General features: G+C 34.8%; 1 protein-coding gene across 1 annotated transcript in view; it reads right to left on the reverse strand.

The window, feature by feature from the left end:
• Window positions 1–926: 926 nt before the first annotated feature.
• Window positions 927–20,134, reverse strand: part of LOC121105634 (disintegrin and metalloproteinase domain-containing protein 2-like) — a 65,077-nt gene continuing 45,869 nt past the window's right edge. Inside the window, exons 3-6 of the mRNA XM_040643168.1 lie at window positions 8,326–8,403; window positions 7,975–8,104; window positions 2,152–2,311; window positions 927–960 (exon numbers count right to left, since the gene is read on the reverse strand). Coding sequence (XP_040499102.1) covers window positions 927–960; window positions 2,152–2,311; window positions 7,975–8,104; window positions 8,326–8,403 — 402 coding nt within the window. The remainder of the gene's footprint in view (window positions 961–2,151; window positions 2,312–7,974; window positions 8,105–8,325; window positions 8,404–20,134) is intronic.

The raw sequence follows: 20,134 nt of genomic DNA on the forward strand, positions 1-20,134 counted from the left end.
ACATTTATGTAACTGAGTTGTGTCTCTTGTGGGCAGCATATAATTGAGAATTTTTTCCAAATCTTAGGATCATTGGTTTTTGACTGGTAACAGACCTGACAATAACATAACCAGATAGCATTGCAATTTAAAGGATAACGGTGGGCATTAGTCGTGATATTAGATTTATTATATTATAAACTTTATCTCATGCCTGCTGATAACAGAGTTAGTGCATACTAACAATTAGTATGAGATAATTTTAAAAATAAGAAATATGTAATATAACATAAGCATTCATTTCTTACAAATAATTCACTGGTGGAATTTTTTATATAAATAGAAATTTATATTATATTTATGTTATATTAGAAATCTTAATATTTTCTGGTCTATCATAACCATAATATGCAGGTTTTGAATTCCAGACAATCAGGCATTGCATGTAGTTTTGTTTTTGTTTGTTTGTTTGTTTCCATTTTTCCTGTCCATCGAAGATAATTACTCTGGAAGAATAAATAAAAGGGAAAAAGTCACCTGTTTGACCAATCAAGTTAAAAATGGAAAATTCAACAAATAGCATGAGGTTACCCTAATTATAAGATAGAGTTCTATCATGTAATTTATTTGTGACCAACTTCTGAACACACAAATGTTGAAGGATTAAACATTATTAGAAAAAATTTTGAAGATCATAGTGCAAAGTTTTTAAATGGCAAATTGAAAAGTCATTTATAGTTTACTGTGTCTATGATCTAGTTTGCAATATTGAAATATATTTTCCAATTCAATTTTATTATATGCAGCTATATGACTATCATCATTAATATATATTTATATTATTTACATTTATCTAATACATTAAATTTTCTCTATTTCTCTGTCTCTACCTTTCACCCTTAAACTATTTTATACTCACTGTGATATGATGGTTTCTGTTTTCCTGGCTACTCTTTAGGTTCACTTTCACTTTCAAGTTGCCTATATGTTTCAAAATAAATATAATCACTTAAAATTATATTTTCTTTGTTCTACAAAGCTCTGTATACACTATCAATATTGAAACAGCTTTAAATTCCTATTTAGGGTCTGAGACCAGTCACTACATGAGAATATCTTGCCACTGAGAACACCTCTCAACCATTAATCAAGACTAACATGAGGAAAAAACAAGCTTACCTAAAAATGATTTAATAATTTTTATATTTATGACATTAGCTAAATAGCTAAACAGCTAATTAGCTAAATAGTTTAAGCTTTCTTGTGATTCATCTTCTGCCATATTTATTTCTATTAATTTTACTAGCTTTTTCCCTCAAAGATATTTGATGCCAGTTTTTCCACAATAAAGCCATCCAACATATGAATATTCTTTTAATATTGAATTATGTTAACTATTTCACACACTCATATTATTTCAGCAATTTTACATAAACTTTTCAAAACATTTCTATGAAATGTATTCCCTTTTCATTGATATTACCTTATCAACTTTAAATACTTTTATAAAATTTACTTTATGTTAAATAAAATGAATAGCACAGATATAAAATTCAAAGGCAGAAATTATTTTATAGCAATTTCCCTGAAGAAAAGTAAACCAATTTTAATATTATTTTTATTTTTGAGGCATATTTTCAGATGTTTCTAAGGTTTTTAATGAAAAACTGTCTTTTACTTTTTCTGAATATTAGCTTGGACTACTATAATCTAGATTTTTCTCTAACTATTGTTTATTGACTTTTAACATTTTCTTCCTCTAGTTGCCAAATTTATTTAATGACTAAAAGACTATTTTTTTAGATTTCTTTTCCTTTTAATAATATTCATAAAATACATCAAAATATGTAAGTGTTAAAGAATAAACTAATAATGTCCATATATATTTAATAATTAAGATAAAAAATAGGAGGTAGATAAGCATTAACTAGAAATCATTTCCACTTAATTTTACCCCAACAGAGTTCAAGTTGTTATAAGATTAAAATTGCTGATTTTTGAAAAAATTGTTTGTTATCCATTATAATAATTATTAATATAGCATTATATTTCATATAAATATAAAATTTAAATCTGAATTATTAGTTACATCATAATGATGTTATTTATTAATGTAATATATATGCCAACAAATTATGAAAGTAATGAATCTTAAATATGAAATCAATATACTCATCGCTTGTATAGTCCTCTGCTCTCCATTTTTTTCTTTGGAAATAAACTTTTACCAGTGTGATAATCAGTACACAGAAAATAATGAAAAAAGGAATGAGTAAGAAAAATGGCCATCTTGTAGGTTTGGAATGGTAAGCATTCTCAATGTAGCTTCTTTCTAGGAGAGAAAACATCAGTGATTTAAAAGCAATTACCAGGAATATAATAAAGACATTTCTATATTTTAATACTATTAGCATAAAAAATTTTAACTCTTTTATAATTTTATCATTAACATATTTTTAAATGAAGTAGGTAAGTTGACAGCATAGGTACCCTCCAAAATATTTCTAACTTCCATAATAGTTCTTTGCTTTGTTATTGAGAACCTTTTATTTCATACTTTCTTTTCAAAACAGTTTGATAATAAAGTTGAAAAGAAAGTGTGACCCCTGTAAAGAACAATTTTTCTCAATACCCTGTTTTTAGTAAGAAACACTGTACATGTTATAAAATTTTCATAAGGTCCAAAGTACCTTTCATTTTATTGCATTGATATGTATTTTCATGTCTTATCTAAGAAATTATTGTTTATTCCAAGGTCATGTAGAAATTTCTCTGCTTCTTTCAAGAAGATATATAGTTTTCATTTATATGTTCAGATTTATGATTTATTTCATATAAACTGTTAAGTTGAGATTTTAAGGGTCATTTGATTTCATTTGGATATTCAATTGTTACATTATGTTTTGAATTGATTTTTCTCCTTCATTGAACTGTATGTATTTTACTTGAAAAACTGATTAACCATATAACAATGTGTATATTTACCAATGCCATCCTGTCTTCATTAATGTAACTATATACTGAATCTATAATATAGTAAATTCAATATGAGGCAAATGGACTAAGATGTCCTTCTTTGTTGTTCTTTTTCAGGGATTTTTTTTTTTTTTTGGCTATTCTGAGCACTTTTGCAAATATTTTAGAATCAGGTTGTTAATATATAAAAAGTTGCATGCTTTTATAATTGGGTTTTTTAATCTTTAAATTTTGTTATGATTGACATCTTAGCAATAATAAACCTTCCAATAGGTAAACATGACACATTTCTCCACTTATTTTTGTTTAACACTGTCTGCATTTCTGTTTTAGTTTCAGTGTAAAGGTATTAGACATACTTTGTTACATTTATTCCTAAAACTTATATTTTGATAGCATTGTAAATGGTACTAATTTTGTTGATTTCCATTTACTGCTGCTATTGTATAGCAATACTACTAACTTTTGTTTTTGTTTTTCAAGTTTTTATTTAAAGTCGTTAGTTAACATATAGTATAACAGTGGTTTCAAGAGTAGAATTTAGTGATTCATCAATTACATGTAATACCCAGTGCTCAACACAAGTGCCATCTTTAATACCCATCACACATTTAGACCATCCCCCACCCATCTTCTGTCCAGCAACCCTCAGCTTTTTCTCTATAGTTAAGAATCTCTTTTTTAAAAAAAAAAGTCTCGGGGCGCCTGGGTGGCACCGCGGTTGAGCGTCTGCCTTCGGCTCAGGGCGTGATCCCGGCGTTATGGGATTGAGCCCCACATCAGGCTCCTCCGCTATCAGCCTGCTTCTTCCTCTCCCACTCCCCCTGTTCCCTCTCTCGCTGGCTGTCTCTATCTCTGTCGAATAAATAAATAAAATCTTTAAAAAAAAAAGTCTCTTAGAGTTTGCCTCCTTCTATTTTTCCCCCTTCCCCTATGTTCATCTGTTCTGTTTCTTAAATTCGACATGAGTAAAATCATACAGTATTTGTCTTTCTCTAATTTATTTCACTTAGCATTACACACTTTAGCTCCATCCTCCATCCACATCATTGCAAATGGCAAGATTTCATTCTTTTTATGGCTGAGTAATATTTCATTATATATCTATATCTATATCATCTGTATCTATGTATATCTATCATCTATCTGTCATCTATCTATCATCTATTTCTCACATCTTCTTTATCCATTTATCAATTGATGGACACAAGGGCTCTTTCCATAATTTGGCTATTACAGATAATGTTGTTATAAATCTGGGGGTCCATGTGTCCCTCCAAATCAGTGTTTGTAACCTTTGGGTAAATACCTAGTAGGGCAATTGCTGAGTCCTAGGGTAGCTCTAATTTTAACTTATTGAGGGACCTCCATACTGTTTTCAGAGTGGCTGCACCAGTTTGCATTCTCACCAAGAGTGTAAGAGAGTTCCCCTTTCTCCACATCCTCACCAACATCTGTTGTTTCCTGTGTTGCTACTTTTAGCCATTCTGACAGGTGTGATGTGATATCTCATTGTAGTTTGATTTGTATTTCCCTGATGATAAGTGATATTGAGCATATTTTCATATGTCTGTTGGCCATCTGTATGTCTTCTTTGGAAAAATGTCTATTTGTGTCTTCTGCCTATTTCTTAACTGGATTATTTGTTTTTTCAGTGTTGTTTGGTAAGTTCTTTATAGACCTTGGATACTACTGACTTTGAAAATTTCCTTTGACCTTTCAAAAGATATTACTCCTAGAACTGTTTTGCAGATTCCTTAGGATTGTCTATGTACTTCCCAACATCTGCAGTCCCATTTCATCCTTTCTAATAATCTTTATGCTCCTGATTTCTTCTTTTTTGTTATTGCATTGGCTAGGATGTATGGGAAAATGTTGAATAGGCATAGTGAGAACATAATTTGTTGCCTCACTTTCAACTTTTTTTTTGAAAAACAATGTATTTCATCATAAGCTATATTAGCTACATTTTCTTTTGGTATTTTTATTAAATTTATAAAATTTACTTCTGTTAGTTTGCTGCTTTGAAAAATTCATAAACATGTGTTGGATTTGTCTGTCAAATGATTTTTATGTATCAAGTGAGAAAATCATATTTTTAAAAAAATAATTTTGTTGATTTGATGAATTGTACTGAATGACTTTCAAGAGATTAAGGAGACTTGCATTTCTAAAATAAACCCAACTAGTCTGGATTACTATCCTTTTAATATAGATAGGTATAGAATATGAACTAATATTTTAAGAATGTTTACATCTATGTTTATAAAAGATATTGTTCTGTAATTTTTGTATGTTAACTTCTTTGAATTTGGTATTAGGGTTATATTTTCCTCAAAAATTGGGTGAAGAAGTCCCCCCACCTGTTTTTTATTTTTTTAAGTATTTTAATTATTTATTTGAGAGAGAGAGAGAGAATGAGTGGGTGGGGGGGAGCAAAGGGAGAGGGAGAAGCAGACTCCCCACTGAGCAGGGAGGCCTATGCAGGTGATCCCAGGACTCTGAGATCACGACTTGAGTTGAAGGCAGACGCTTAACCAACTGAGCCACCCAGGTGCCCCCCTACCAGTTTTTTAAATGGTATTTCTTCCTTGCAAAAATTTGCTGGAAGTGACTTGTGAAACCATCTATACCCATGTGTGTGTGGGGGGGAGTGTTTATTTTTGTTGGTAATGATATTTAAAAATTATAAACTCACAGATCAAAGTCTTAATTCTGGTTTCTTGGTTATATCCTTTGATTTATAATTCCTTTTCCAAAAGGAATAGCTATTTTTTACAACTGAATAGCTTTATCAGCCTTGCTTCTTGCCCATACCTAATTGGGACTCAAATAGCTTGATCTCTTTTAGTCTGAGTTGATATAATTCCTCTAAAATGTGTGGGTTTCCTGTGTGTCGAATAAAAAAATACACCTCATTAATCAAAGGCCATGTCCACAAATCTTTTTGAGATAAGCCTTTTTTCTATATTGGACCTTGGCGAGGCTGCTATGGGAAAACCGATTTAAGATTCTTCATAGCCTTATTGTTTGAGTGTTTTTAGAAGCATTCTACTACAACATTTAGAAGACCTTTTGCATAGATTAAGATGTATAAAATGCATCACTACTTTTCTGAGGTTTTTTTTAAAAAAGGGTCTTACAGTCACATGGTTGATTTAATTTTTGATTGAGGTCAAATTTTACTGTTCAATATATCAAATTCAGTTTCTAGCCATTTCTTACAATAAGAATGTTTTGCTGGAAGAGACTCCAGGGATAAGAATGTTTTATTTTCAAACTAAACAAAAATGAAACCAAAAACCCCCCAAATTCTAAATCTTTTATATTTGATCAACATTTACTTGAAAACTGAAATATTTTTCATTAATTATTACTGTCTTCTCATGTTTTATCATAGGTTACTTAAATCACCTACTGGAAATCTTTACAACCTACATGGAAATGTTGCTGACCAGAACCAAGGAATTCTATTTTCCACATTACCACAGGCAGCGGTGATAACAAACAATTAACCACTTCATAATAAGTGTCCTTATTTCCCTAATATGTTTTTTAAACTGTTTTTGGATTGCTCACCAACAGTATTCTCAAGACAATTTCAACAATACACTGAGCCTTCAACAGTTTCCTAGAGGTTTTTCTACCTTCTGTGCACCATTCCGTTCCAAAGCTAATGCCACATCTTCAATTCATTTTATATAATACACCATCTGATTACCAAATTGTTTTTTATTATATATATATATACACACACGATACAGAGAGAAAGAGGTAAGAGGTGCAGGAAACTCCTCCCAAATGTAGTAATTTATATTTTTAAGATATTTTAAGATTTTATTTATTTATTTGTCAGAGAGACAACACAAGCAGGGGGAGTGGCAGGCAGAGGGTGAGAGAGGAACGGGCTCCCATTGAGCAAGGAACCTTATGCAGGACTCAATCATGACCTGAGTTGAAGGCAGACGTTTAACCAACTGAGCTACTCAGGCACCCCCAAATATAGTAATTTAAAACAATTATTTGATTTTGTTCATTTTGTCCATTTTGTGTGTCATGAATTTGGGGAATTTGCATTTCGTGTCGCAATGTAATCAAATTTCAAATAAAGAAGATGATTTTCAACAGAATGTATGTTCCAATAATAAGAGTTGCAAGAATTAGTATTCTAAAAGGCCAGTCAGAATCTCGCTTCTATACATTTTATTGATCAATTACATTACTAAGGTCAACCTGATATTATATGTGTACTCAAAATCTGCTCTAATTATCATAAATTTAGGTTTTTATATTAAGTCTGGCCCTAAGCATCATTGGATATGCTGGATTACTCTAAAACCCGTTCCTCTTTGGGCAAAAAAAAAAAAAAAAATTGAAGGAAACTACTTCAGACTTCTAGTTATATTTGGCCAATAGGAATAACTGGATAACATTCGGAGAGTCGGAAAAATGAAATATTCATGATATTTATCCCCCTGCCTCTGCAGCATCTCCAATAGTGGCTGCCTATGCTCCCTTCCTGCACCTTATGCTAGGCAGTACCTCTCCCTATGATTTAGATCCTGGTATGTGTAGCCCTGACTGTAGTTACATGTCATGAAGGTGCCTCAGATTCTGGTTCAAGTAATACCACTCTTTTCATTGTCCTTCTAGACCTAAGAAATGGTAGTGGATTGTTCTGTTGCCTCACAGTTCTCTGATTGGCTTTCAACTCTGCCATTATGTGTTAGCTGATGCCTTATATTGAATTATTTCTGTGTGAAGGACAAAAGTGATTTCTATTTTGTTGCCTGGGTCTTTACTGATATATCTTATTTATAATGTTATGTTACATATGTTATATTACTCTCTACAATAAAACATAAACTAACTTTACATGTCTTATTATTTGATATCCATACATAATCTAAATATAGATTGGTAGGCAAATAAATAAAAAGTTATTTATTTTGTTAAATTTAATAAATTAAAATATCGTTTTAGTTATGTTTTCAATTTGCTATTAATACTTACCAGAACTGGGTAAGCCAGGTGCAGGTGGGAAATTGCCACTGTCAATACTCCCACCAATCCAGGAATCGTCATTAATTTGGCAATTAGGAGGTAAATATGAGGGATTACAATGACAGTTCTTTTTATTATTGCATATCTGAAACCAGGAGAAGTATCACGTTATGAGATGGGTGGCAATAATTATTTGTGTTCCAGTAGAATTTTAAAATAATACTTAGGTTAAATAAGGCCAATCTTCTTATGTGGTTTATGAATATATAAATGTGTGTGTGGTGTGTGTGTGTGTGTGTTTATGTGTTTGCTTTCTAGGATTATTCTCAATGATTTCTATTCTCACATCGTATTGTTGGTACTTACACCTTGTTCATGGCATTTTCTTGGAGTACAATCATAATTCAAGTACCCGGCATCTATACATTCTTTATTCTTGCAAACCTAAAATGAAAATAGGCCAAAGTAAGTTAACTGAAATAACCTCTGTATTTGATATTTCACTAAAAGTGTTCTATATTATTCTCATATGGGTATTCATTTAACAATAAGTGTTAATGCACTGATTAATTTATAGTGTTATTATGTTTCCAACACTAGAAGAGATTCTGATTATTGGATAGTAAAGAAAACAACAAAAGTATCCTCCCTTCTTATACTGGGATAAAAGGTACAGACATGAAATTTAAAAAAAAAAGTGAAGATAAGTATGTCACAAATACTGTAATAAAAAATAGTGTAATGAAAGAATAAAATACAGGGAATTTACCTGATATGTGGAGAACAATTTTAACCTCCTGATGAGGTCTGGATGTTAAATAGGACTTAGTCAAGAATAGAAATGATGTGTGCCTGAGTAGCACAGTTGGTTAAGTTTCAGGGTGGCACAGTGGTTAAGTGTCTGACTCTTGGTTTCAGCTCAGGTTTGTGAAATTGAGCTTGCATCAGGTTTCATGCTCAGTGTGGAGTCTGCTTGAGTTTCTCTCTCTCTTTACCTCCTCCCATAAATAAATAAATAAATAAATAAATAAATAAATAAATAGACAAAGTACTTATAGGAAAAGAAATAATACTTAAAATGACCCTACACTGATAGTATAGAAATTTGAGAAATATTAACAGCAATGTAGCTGCTACACAGAGAATACCCATTCAATCCTTAATTCACTATATAATTGAGTCCTACAATGTGCCTGCCCTGAAAACACACCAGTGAACAACAACAACAACAAAATCTCATATTGTTCATATTGCAATCAAAGATACAGAAATACACAAATAAAAAGGACAGATGTGATATGATAAAAATTGTTATGGCAGAATTGTGTGGAGCTTTACATTCTTAAGCTGAAAGTCAGCCTATAACCTACAAGCAATTGGTTGTATTTAGGAATTTTACTGGAAGATGGAAAGCTGATAAAAGTAGGTTTTGGAAAAGTGGATGGAAAGGGCAAGAGAAAATGTAGAGACAAATTAAGGTACCATTATAGCAGTCCAGGAAAATGATAACCATAGCATGAAATTGAGTGGCTGTGGTGTAAGGAAAATCCGTGGTTATATCTGAGATATAGTTTAGAAGTTTAATCTACTGAAGTATAATTATGGATTTTATATGGAGGATATAAAGAAAAACAGATCAATAACACCAAGGTTTCTGGCTTATCTAACACTCTTAGTGGTGGTCCAAACAAATGAGGTAGGGAAAGCTAAGCAGAAAGCTCAAAAGTATAGCAATTATTTTTTGAAACTTCTTTCAGCTATGCTTCATATTTTTTAAAAAAATTAAAAATTTACTGCCCTCATGAGTGACATGGTAAACCAAAGAACATGTAATTGGATATATTGCTTTTATAAAAATACTTTCTAAATAATATTGTCAATATTTCTTTGGTATTCTTTTCTCTTAAAAATATATGATCATCATATACTATTTTTTAAGATTTTATTTATTTGCTTATTTGAGAGAGAGAGAGCACAGGAGAAGGGGAAGGGGAGACAGAAGGACAAGAAGACTCCACGCTCAGTGCAGAGCCCAACATGGGGCTCAATCTCATGATTCTGCGATCATGACCTGAGTTGAAACCAAGAGTCAGATGCTTAACTGAGCCACCCAGGTGCTCCCATAATATACTAATTGTTATAGCTCTGTTTAAGACTTAGAAGGAAATATACTGATTATAAATACATGGCCAGGTTATTCTAAGGGATTGTGGTAATAGTATAAAAATTCTAGGTCTGGATACAGACTAGTGTTGCTATAGTAGAAATATATGTGTTCTGTTAAAATGATGCCTTAACATCTAACTAGCCCTTGGGCAGAGAAGTTAAATATATAATTTGCAGAGCTGCATCCAGAAGAAGATAAACTTAAGTCTCAGAACCATTAAATAAATTCACCACATTTAGAGTGGAACTTGCTTGAAAGAAAAAAGTTGAGAGGAGATTATTGGCATTATGAATATTCTGTTCGTGCAATGGATTTTTTTTTCTTTTGCTTGAACATGCTTACTTCAGTTATACCATGCAGAAAGGCTAGGGGAAAACACTATCCAAAGTGGAGAGCTAGCTACAAAACCGCAGAAGTTATTTATCACCATATTATAATAATATAAGTCTTTGAAACAGATTTTTTAAAACTTAGCTGGAGATAAGAAAAAATTATGCACCTTCCAATTCCTTTCACTAAGGTAGAATAAGATTCTATAGAGATCTTCTTGTATAGAGAACTTAAAATAGGGAATAAAATAAATTATGTACACATAGTCTTTAAAGAGAACACATGGCTATACCAGAGACAAAGTAAAAATTATTTTTAGGTTCACAAAATATGAGACAATGTGATTCCACAAAACTAACCAAAAATTGAAGCCAGTATTCCTCCAGTGGCCATCAATGACTAAACACATAATCTTTAAATGATCATGTTTACCCTACACCAGTGACAGAATGACAAGAAGACTTAACCAAATACTGAAAAAATAATCTGGAGAGTATCATCAATAAAATGGTGCGCTAAGAATTCCCAAGTTCTTGCTCTCCCTTGGAGATATTGTTAAAAAGAAGAAGAAAAGCTGGCTAAAATAACCAATGGGAACTCTAGAAAGTCAATGGTCTACAGCAACCAAGAAAATGCCCAATCAAGAAATAGCCACATTCAAAATCATAGAAAATGTGTGGGTTTTTTTTTTTTGTTTGTTTGTTTTTTTTAATCAAATTTGCCCCACTCCTTCCCCAGCATGGCACAGTCTTGGTTTGGAGGAGGAAAATGCTGAGTTCACAATTATTTCCCTCGAACTGAAGGGAGCAAAGGAAACCTTATTTTCAATATTATTATTTGCCTGGGAGCTGCCTGAAGGACTGGTCTCTGTTTAACCTAACTTGAATCTCAGATAGGGAGAAGAAATGAACACTGCTCAGGAAAGCTGCAAGGAGACTAAGACAGAAGATCAATAAGAAAATAGAGGACTTGAACAACACTATATACCAATTGGACCTAATAGGCATATATAGAACACTGCCTGACAACAACAAAATACACATTTGTCTCAACTGCACATGGACATTGCATATATAGTCCACATTTTAATCACAAAAAAGTCTTAATAAATTTAGAAGTTTGAAATCATACAAAGTATTTTTTCTGAGTAAAGTGAAACTACAAATTAAAAGCAGAAGGAACACTGGAAAATTGAAAAATATGTGGAAATTATCACATTTTAAATTTAAAAAGTTGGTCAACAAAAAGACACAAGAGAAATTAGAAAATATTCTAATGGAACCAATGAAACAAATGAAAACAAAAACACAATACACCAGATTTATGAGATGCAGGAAAATCCTGCTGACAGTAATTTTTAACTATAAATCAACATCTTTAAAAAAAGAAGTATTTTAAATGAACAACTTAAACTTGCACCATCAATCAATAAATAATGAATGAATAAACAAACAAACCGAAAGGTAACATAAGGAAGAAAATAATAAAGATTAGAACAGAAACAAAAGGAAAGAATAGAAAAAATAGAGAATAAAAAATTAGAGACAAAAAAAATTGAAAAAAACTTTTATGTAGAATGACTAAAATAAAGAAAGAATATTCAAATAAATAAATTACAAATGAAATTGGGGACATCGCTATCAATTTTACAGAAATAACAAGCTTTATAAGATAAAAAACTGAGAGCCAACATTTGGGTAAGCTAATAAAATGAACAAATATTTAGGAACACCCCATCTACCAACACTGAATGATAAAGAAATAGAAAGTCTGACTAAATGTATAAACCATAAAGAGATTAATTATCACAATCCTTGAAACAAAGAAAATTCCTGGACCAGATACCTTCTCTGGTGAATTTTACCAAATATTTACAGAAGAGTTAAATCATATCAGGTGTGGAGAGAGGAGAGAAACAGATTCTCACACCAGAAAGCTAAGGCAAGGGAAAATCACATGGGAAAGACAAATCCCCACAACATTTGGCTTTGACAAACAGAGGGGCATAATTTCACAAGAGTTTTCAGTCAGTGGGGTTTAACACTTGGTAGTTTAAAAATCACTGGGATTGGCTCTGGGAGAGCCAGGAAGGTGAGAGGAAATTTGAGTCCCTGACCTTAAAGAGATAGCACAACAAACAGCCCCATGGAGATGGAGCATAGAAAGCAGTTTTAAAAACACAGGGGGTATACAAGAGGGAAATTTATTTACTAATCTCAGAGCCTGAGCTGGAGGGGAGGGACTTCTCCAGGAACAACAGAGCTGGCAGCTACCATTTCCCTCCTCTGCCCCACAGCCTAGATACACAGATACCTGTGGGAAACAGTGCAGCACCAACGCTAGTTTGCCAGTTTGCTAACAGGTCACCTTGCCCCTGCATTCTCCTGCAGACATGCCCTTTTCAGCCCTGCCTTATCTCAGATTTCCTCCCATAGCAGCCCCACACAAACCTTGCTAACACTGAACACCCTGCCCCTAAGTTCTCCTGCAAATTTGCCACTTCCAGTCTGCCCTTGATCAGTGCCCATCCAAAATGGTACCACAAGCCTGGCAGTATGCAAGTCATCCCAAAAAGGGCCAGTGCCACTCCAAAGTGACTCCTGCTCTGGGGAGAGAGGAAGATAATCCCACACATACTAGTCCCATTTTAGCCCCAACAGTGGGCTGGGGGCAAACATCTGGTCTGACTGCAGGCCCTGCCCACAAAGCTTCTCAGGGAAAGTGTCCTGCAGTTTGGTGTTAACACATCTCTGAGAAATTCCTGATCTGACCCAACTCGAGCCCAAGTCAACACCACATTGGCCCCCTAACTGCATAGGGACCAAACCCAGGCAAAGAGAACTAAGGCAATGAAGGCAAAAGCAGCTCAGCCATAATAGTAAGGTGCATACAATGAACATAGGAGATATCCTTTATGCATCAGGTTCTAATAAACAGGGGACATTGCACTGCAGGGCTCAATAGGACCTCTTCTTCATAAGGCCTCTACTTTCTGGAGCAGGACACATAGCTTCCTTTCCTAACACATAAAAACAGACACAAAGAGGTAGACAAAATGAGGAGACAGAGGATTATGTCCCAAATGAAAAAAAGGGACAAAATCACAGCAAGACACCTAAATGAAATGGAGAGAAGTAATATGTCTGAAATAGAATTTAAATTAATGGTCATAAAGATATTTATTGGCTTGAAAAAAGTGTCGAGGACATCAGTGAGACCCTTAACAAAGGGATAGAAAATATAAAAATGAACCAATCAGGGATGAAGAACTCAATATCTGAAATTAAAAATACACTAGATGGGGGCACCTGGGTGGCTCAGTCGTTCAAGCATCTGCCTTTGGCTCAGGTCATGATCCCAGAGTACTGGGATTGAGTCCCACATCCAGGTCCCTGCTCAGCGGGGAGCCTGCTTCTCTCTCTCCCTCTGCCTCTCCTTCCTCTCCCCTTTCCTGCTCTCTCGCTCTCTCTCCTCTCAAATAAATAAATAAATAAATAATTTTAAAATACACTAGATGGAATAAATAATAGACTATAGGAAGGAGAAGAATGGATCAGTAACCTGGAGAAAAGAGAAATGTAAAGTGATCAAGTGAATGAGAGGAAAAATAATAATAATAAATTAAAATAGACTTAGGAAATTCAGCAACACCTAAAAGAGTAATCACATTTGCATTATGGGATCCCAGAAAGAGAAAAGGTGGCAGAAATTTATTTGAAGAAATAATGATAGAAAACTTCCTGAATCTAGGGAAGGAAACAAAAATCCATATCCAAGAGGTACAAGCAACCCCCACAAAAATCTATCTGAGAAGGTCTACACCAAGAGACATGGTGATTAAAATGGCAAAAAAAAAAAAAAAAAAAAAAAGAGTAATGAACAGAATTTTAAAAGAAGCAAGAGAAAACAGTTATATACAAGGGAAACCCTATAAAATTATCAGTTGCTATTCAGCAGAAACTTTGCATGCCAGAAGAGAGGGGAACGATAGAGTCAAAATACTGAAAAAAAAAAAAAAAGGTTGTGACCACACTCTATCCAGTAAGCCTATCATTCAGAAGGAAAGACAAAGAGTTTCCCAGATAAACAGAAGTTAAAGGAATTCATGGTCACTAAACCAGTTCTACAAGAAATGTTAAAGGGGACTCTGAGTGGGAAGGAAAAACCATAAGTAGGAGTAAGAAAAGTAGGAAGCACAAAAGCAGTAAAAATAAGTATATCTATAAAAATGAGTGAAGAGAGGAGGGCATGTGATGTAATGAGCACCGGGTAGTATATAAGATTGATGAATTACTGCCCCTACTTCTGAAACTAATAATACTTTATATGTTAATTAATTGAAATTAAATTTTAAAAATAAAATTTTAAAAATGAGTCAAGGGATTCACAAAATAAAAGGATGTAAAGGATGATATGATGTACCTAAAATTTAAAGAGAGTAAATAATGGGTTCAATCTTAAGCAACCATCAAATTAATATAGACTGCTGTATGCAGAGAATGCTATATACAAACATAATGGTAACCATGAATCAAAAACCAGTAATACAGCTGCATAAAATAAAAAGGAATCCAAATATATCACTAAAGAAAGCCAGCAAATCATGAAAGAAGAGAGCAAAAGAAGACAGGAACAGGAAACAGGAACAGAGAAGAATTACAAAAACAACCATTAAACAAGTAACAAAATGGAAATAAGTACATAGCTATCAATAATTATTTTGAATGTAAATGGACTAAATGCTCCAATCAAAAGATACAGGGATGGGTGGCTCAGTCAGTTGAGTATCCAACTCAATATTGGCTCAGGTCATGGTCTTGTGGTTGGGATGGGGTCCCGTGTCAGGCTCTTTGCTCAGGAGGGAGTCTGCTTAAGGATTCTCTTCCTCTCCTCCTCCCCCCATTAACACACACACTCTCTCTCTAATAAATATTTTTTTAAAAAAAGATGTTGAGTGACAGAATGGATAAAAAAGCAAGACCCTTCTATATGCTACCTACAAGAGACTCATTTCAGACCTAAAGACACATGCAAATCAAAAGTGAAAAGATAGAAAAGCAATTATTATGAAAATTGAAGTGAAAAGAAAGCCACAGTAACAATACTTATATTAGACAAAATTTTAAAACAAAGAGTGTAATAAGACACAAAGAAGGACAAAATATAATCATAAAGGAATAATCCAACAAGAAGATATAACAATTCTAAATATGTATGCAACCAACATGGGAGCATTCAAATACATAAATCAGCTAATAACAAACACAAAGGAAGTAATCGATAGTAATACAATAATAGTAAGAGACTGTAACACTTCACTTACATCAATGGATAAATCCTCCAAACAGAAAATCAACAAGGAAACAGTGGCTTTGAATGGCACATTGGATCAGATGGATCCAACAGATATATTCAGAATATTCCATCCTAAAACAGCAGAATACACATTCTTTTCAAGTGCAATTAGAACATTGTCCAGAATATATTATATATTAGAATGAAACAAATCTCAACAATTTCAAAAAGATCAAAGTCCTATCATTCATCTTTCATCTCTTCTGATTACAATGCTAGGAAACCAGAAATTAACCACAAGAAAGGTCTGGAAAGAACACAAATAAATGGAGATTAATTAACATGCTACTTAACAACAAATGGGTCAACTAAGAAATCAAAAAGGTAATTAAAAAATACATAGAGACATATGAAAATGAAAACAAAATGATCCAAAATCTTTGAGATGCAGCATAAGCTGTTCTAAGAGGAAAGTCTATAGCAATAAAGGCCTACCTCAAGAAGCAAGAAAAATATCAAATAAACAACCTAACTTTACACTTAAAGGAGCTAAAAAAAGAAAACAAACAAAACTCTAAACCAGTAGAAGTAAGAAAACAATAAAGATTAGAGCAGGAAAAAAAAAATGAAATAGGAACTAAAAGAACCATAGAACAGATCAGTGAAACGAGGAGCTGATTCTTTGGAAATATCAACAAAACTGATAAAACTTTATCCAGACAAAGAAAAAAAATGAGGACTCGAATAACAAAATCAGAAATTAAAGAGGAGAAATAACAACTGACATCACAGAAATACAAACGTTTATGAGAATATTATGAAAAATTATCACCAACAAATTGGACAACATATAAGAAATGGATAAATTCCCAGAAAAATATAATCTCCCAAAACGGAATTAGGAAGAAATAGAAAATTTGAAAAGATGGAGAGCCAATGAAATTGAATCAATAATTTTAAAAAAAGAACCTCCCAACAAACAAAAGTTCAGGACCAGGGGCACCTGGGTGACTCCTTTGGTTAAGTGCCTGCCTTTGGCTCAGGTCATGACCTTGGAGTCCTGGGATTGAGCCCTACTTCTGGGGAGTCTGCTTCTCCCTCTTCCTCTGTCCCTCCTCCCACTCATTTTCTCTCTCTCTCTCAAATAAATAAATAAAATCTTTAAAAAAAATTGTTCAGGACTAGACAACTTCACAGAGGAACTCTACCAAATATTTATTATTTACTTATTTATTTATTTTTGGAGATAATGGTTATGTTTATTATCTTAATTATGGTAATGGTTTCAGGGATGTACACATATGTCCAAACTCATCAAGTTGTATACATTAAATAAGTAAAAATTTTTGTATATCAGTTATACCTCGATAAAGGCTTAAGAAAATTAAATTAAGTAAACTGGAACTCCCATTTGGCCTCAGCTCAGATGGTCCACTCTTTAGCTCTCCTTGTCCTGGCCCACTTCTCAGTCACTTCTATATCCACCTATGCCATACTGAAACCAAGAGTAAATTGGGAAATTAAAACTTGAGAGATTGAAATTCCCAGAATCCAAACAGAAAAACCCAGAAAAGGGAAATTGGAGCATGTACCTGATCAACTCTCATTTTTCTCACCTCTACCTCTTCCACAAATCCCCTTAAGTTTTGCTTTGAAAACATTTCCCCTAGCCTTGCCCTCCTACCAGCAAGTAACAAGAGTTGTATTTTTCTCTATCTTGATGAAAATGTTAAAATATGACAGAATTCTATGCTCAGGGGTCTTTCATATTTAGTTATTAGATATTTTATAGCAAGTGAAAAATTTTGTAAAAATGGTTTTACCTAGATCTCAAGATTTACTTGAAAATCTCATTTTGTTTTTGTTTTAAAGAAGAGTTAATACTTATTCTTCTCAAACTATTTCAAAAAAAAAGTAGAAGAGGAAGGAAAGCTTTCAAATTCATTCTATGAGGCCAGCATTACCCTGATAACCAAATCAGATAAAGACACACACACACACACACACACACAAAAGAGAGAGAGAGAGAGAGAGAGAGAGAGAGAGAAGAGAGAAAGAATGAGAACTACAGGTCAATATTTCTGATGAACATAGCTGCAAAAATCCTCAAGAAACAAACAAAAAAATCCTTAACAAAATGTTAGCAAACTGAATCTAACAATGTATTTTAAAAAATCATTCACCACAATCAAGTGGGATTTATTCCCAGGAGGCAAGAGTGGTTCAATATTCACAACTCAGTCAATGTGATATGTCACATCAATAAAAGAAAGTATAAAAATCATATGATCATTTCAATAGATATAGAAAAATCATTTGACAAAGTACAAAATCCACTAATAATAAAAACCCTCGGCAAAGTAGGTGTAGAGGAAACATATCCCAACATAACAAAGTCCTTACATGAAAAACCCACAGCTAACATCATCCTCAATGGACTGAAGCAAGACAAAAATATCCAAACTCACTACTTTTATTCAACATAGTGCTAGAAGTCCTAGCCACAGCAATCAGACAACAAAAAGAAATAAAATTAGTAAGGAAGAAGTAAAACTTTTACTATCTTCATATGACATAATACTGTATATAGAAAATTATAAAGAATCCACCAAAAAACTACTAGAACTGATGAATGAATTCAGTAAGGTTACAGGATATAAAGTTAATATGCATAAATCCTTTGCATTTCTATACACTAATTAATTATATACTTCATTAAGTAACAGAAAGGGACATTAAGAAAACAATACATTTAGGACTGGGGAAGATGGCGGAGGAGTAGGGGACCCCTTTTTCAGCCGGTCCCCTGAGTGGAGCTGGATAGGTACCAGACCAGCCTAAATAACCACGGAACCAGCCTGAGACGCAGGAAGATACATCCGGATCTCTACAAATGAACATCTCCAGCACTGAGGATTGAGGTACAAAGCGGGGAGCCATGAAACCTCGCATAGATATCGGAAGATAAATGGGAGGGGGAGGGAGCCGCCGCATTCAGGCGCCGGGAAGCGGCAGCCACCTGCACGGGGGAGCGGGCAGACTCATGGACGGCACCCGCGAGAGAGCAGACTGAGACCGTGAGCCAGGATTGCGCCCACCAGGCATCTCGGGGAACACCAGAATCCCGGTGCGCTCACGGGATCCAGACTGAGACCAGGAGCTCCCGGAGCGTGCACGGGGCGGCTGGCGGGCCACCTGCATGGGGGAGCGGGCGGACTCGCAGTCGGCACTGGTGAAACAGCAGACTGAGACCCTGAACCGGGTGCGCTCACCACCAGGCTTCTCACGGAACTCCAGAATCCCGGTGTGCTTACCGGGCATAGACTGAGACCGGGAGATCCAGGAGCATGCGGGGAGGCTGGCAGCGTTAGAAACACAAAGGACAGAGACGCGCCGGCCCTGGAAGTGAGGGCTGGGACGCTGGGTGTGGGGCACACATCCCGGGATGCTGCAGGCTTGAGCAGCACCAAGAGTAACAGAGTTAAAGTGGCCAGAACATCAGTGGAGAACGGGCCGCAATCCCTCTGTTCTGTGACAATGCAGTCTCTGCTGCTCTGACTCTCAGAAGAGGAATAGCCGACCGCCAGGGAAAGCCGCCAGAAAACAAAAGCCTGGAAATACCGGCTCACAGTGTGCCCATCCCCATCCCCCCTCGCAGGGGACACGGAGACTCTACCCAAACAGGGTTGCCTGAGTATCAGCGCAGCAGGCCCCTCCCCCAGAACACAGAAGGCAGGCTGAAAAATCAAGAAGCCCACAACCCGGGGCGCCTGGGTGGGGCAGTCATTGAGCGCCTGTCTCCGGCTTACAGCGTGATCCCGGCATTCCGGAAAGGAGTCCCTCATCGGGCTCCTCCGCTGGCAGCCTGCTTCTTCCTCTCCCACTCCCCTGCTTCTGCTTCTGTTCTTGCTGACTGTCTCTCTCTCTCAGATAAATAAATAAAATCTTTAAAGAAGAAGCCCACATCCCTAAGATCCCTATAAAACAAGGGGCACAGCCTGGGACCCAGTCAATAATTTGGGCTCTGGACAACCCTGCAACCTCTCCTCATCAGAATGACAAGAAGGAGAAGCCCCCCCCCCCAGCAAAGAAAAGACAGTGAGTCTGTGGCCTCTGCCACAGAAATAATGGATATGGATATAACCAACTTATCAGAAATGGAATTCAGAGTAACGATGGTCAAAATGATGAGTAGAATTGAAAAAAGTATTAACGAAAAGGTTACTGAGAATATAGAATCCCTAAGGACAGAAATGAGAGCGAATCAGACAGAAATTAAAAATTCTATGAGCCAAATGCAGGCAAAACTAGAGGCTCTGACGGCCAGGGTCACATAAGCAGAGGAATGGGTTAGTGAATTGGAGGATGGGTTAATAGAGGAAA

This window comes from Ursus maritimus, unplaced genomic scaffold (assembly GCF_017311325.1).
Source record: "Ursus maritimus isolate PB19 unplaced genomic scaffold, ASM1731132v1 scaffold_28, whole genome shotgun sequence".
Classification (NCBI taxonomy): Eukaryota; Metazoa; Chordata; class Mammalia; order Carnivora; family Ursidae; genus Ursus; species Ursus maritimus.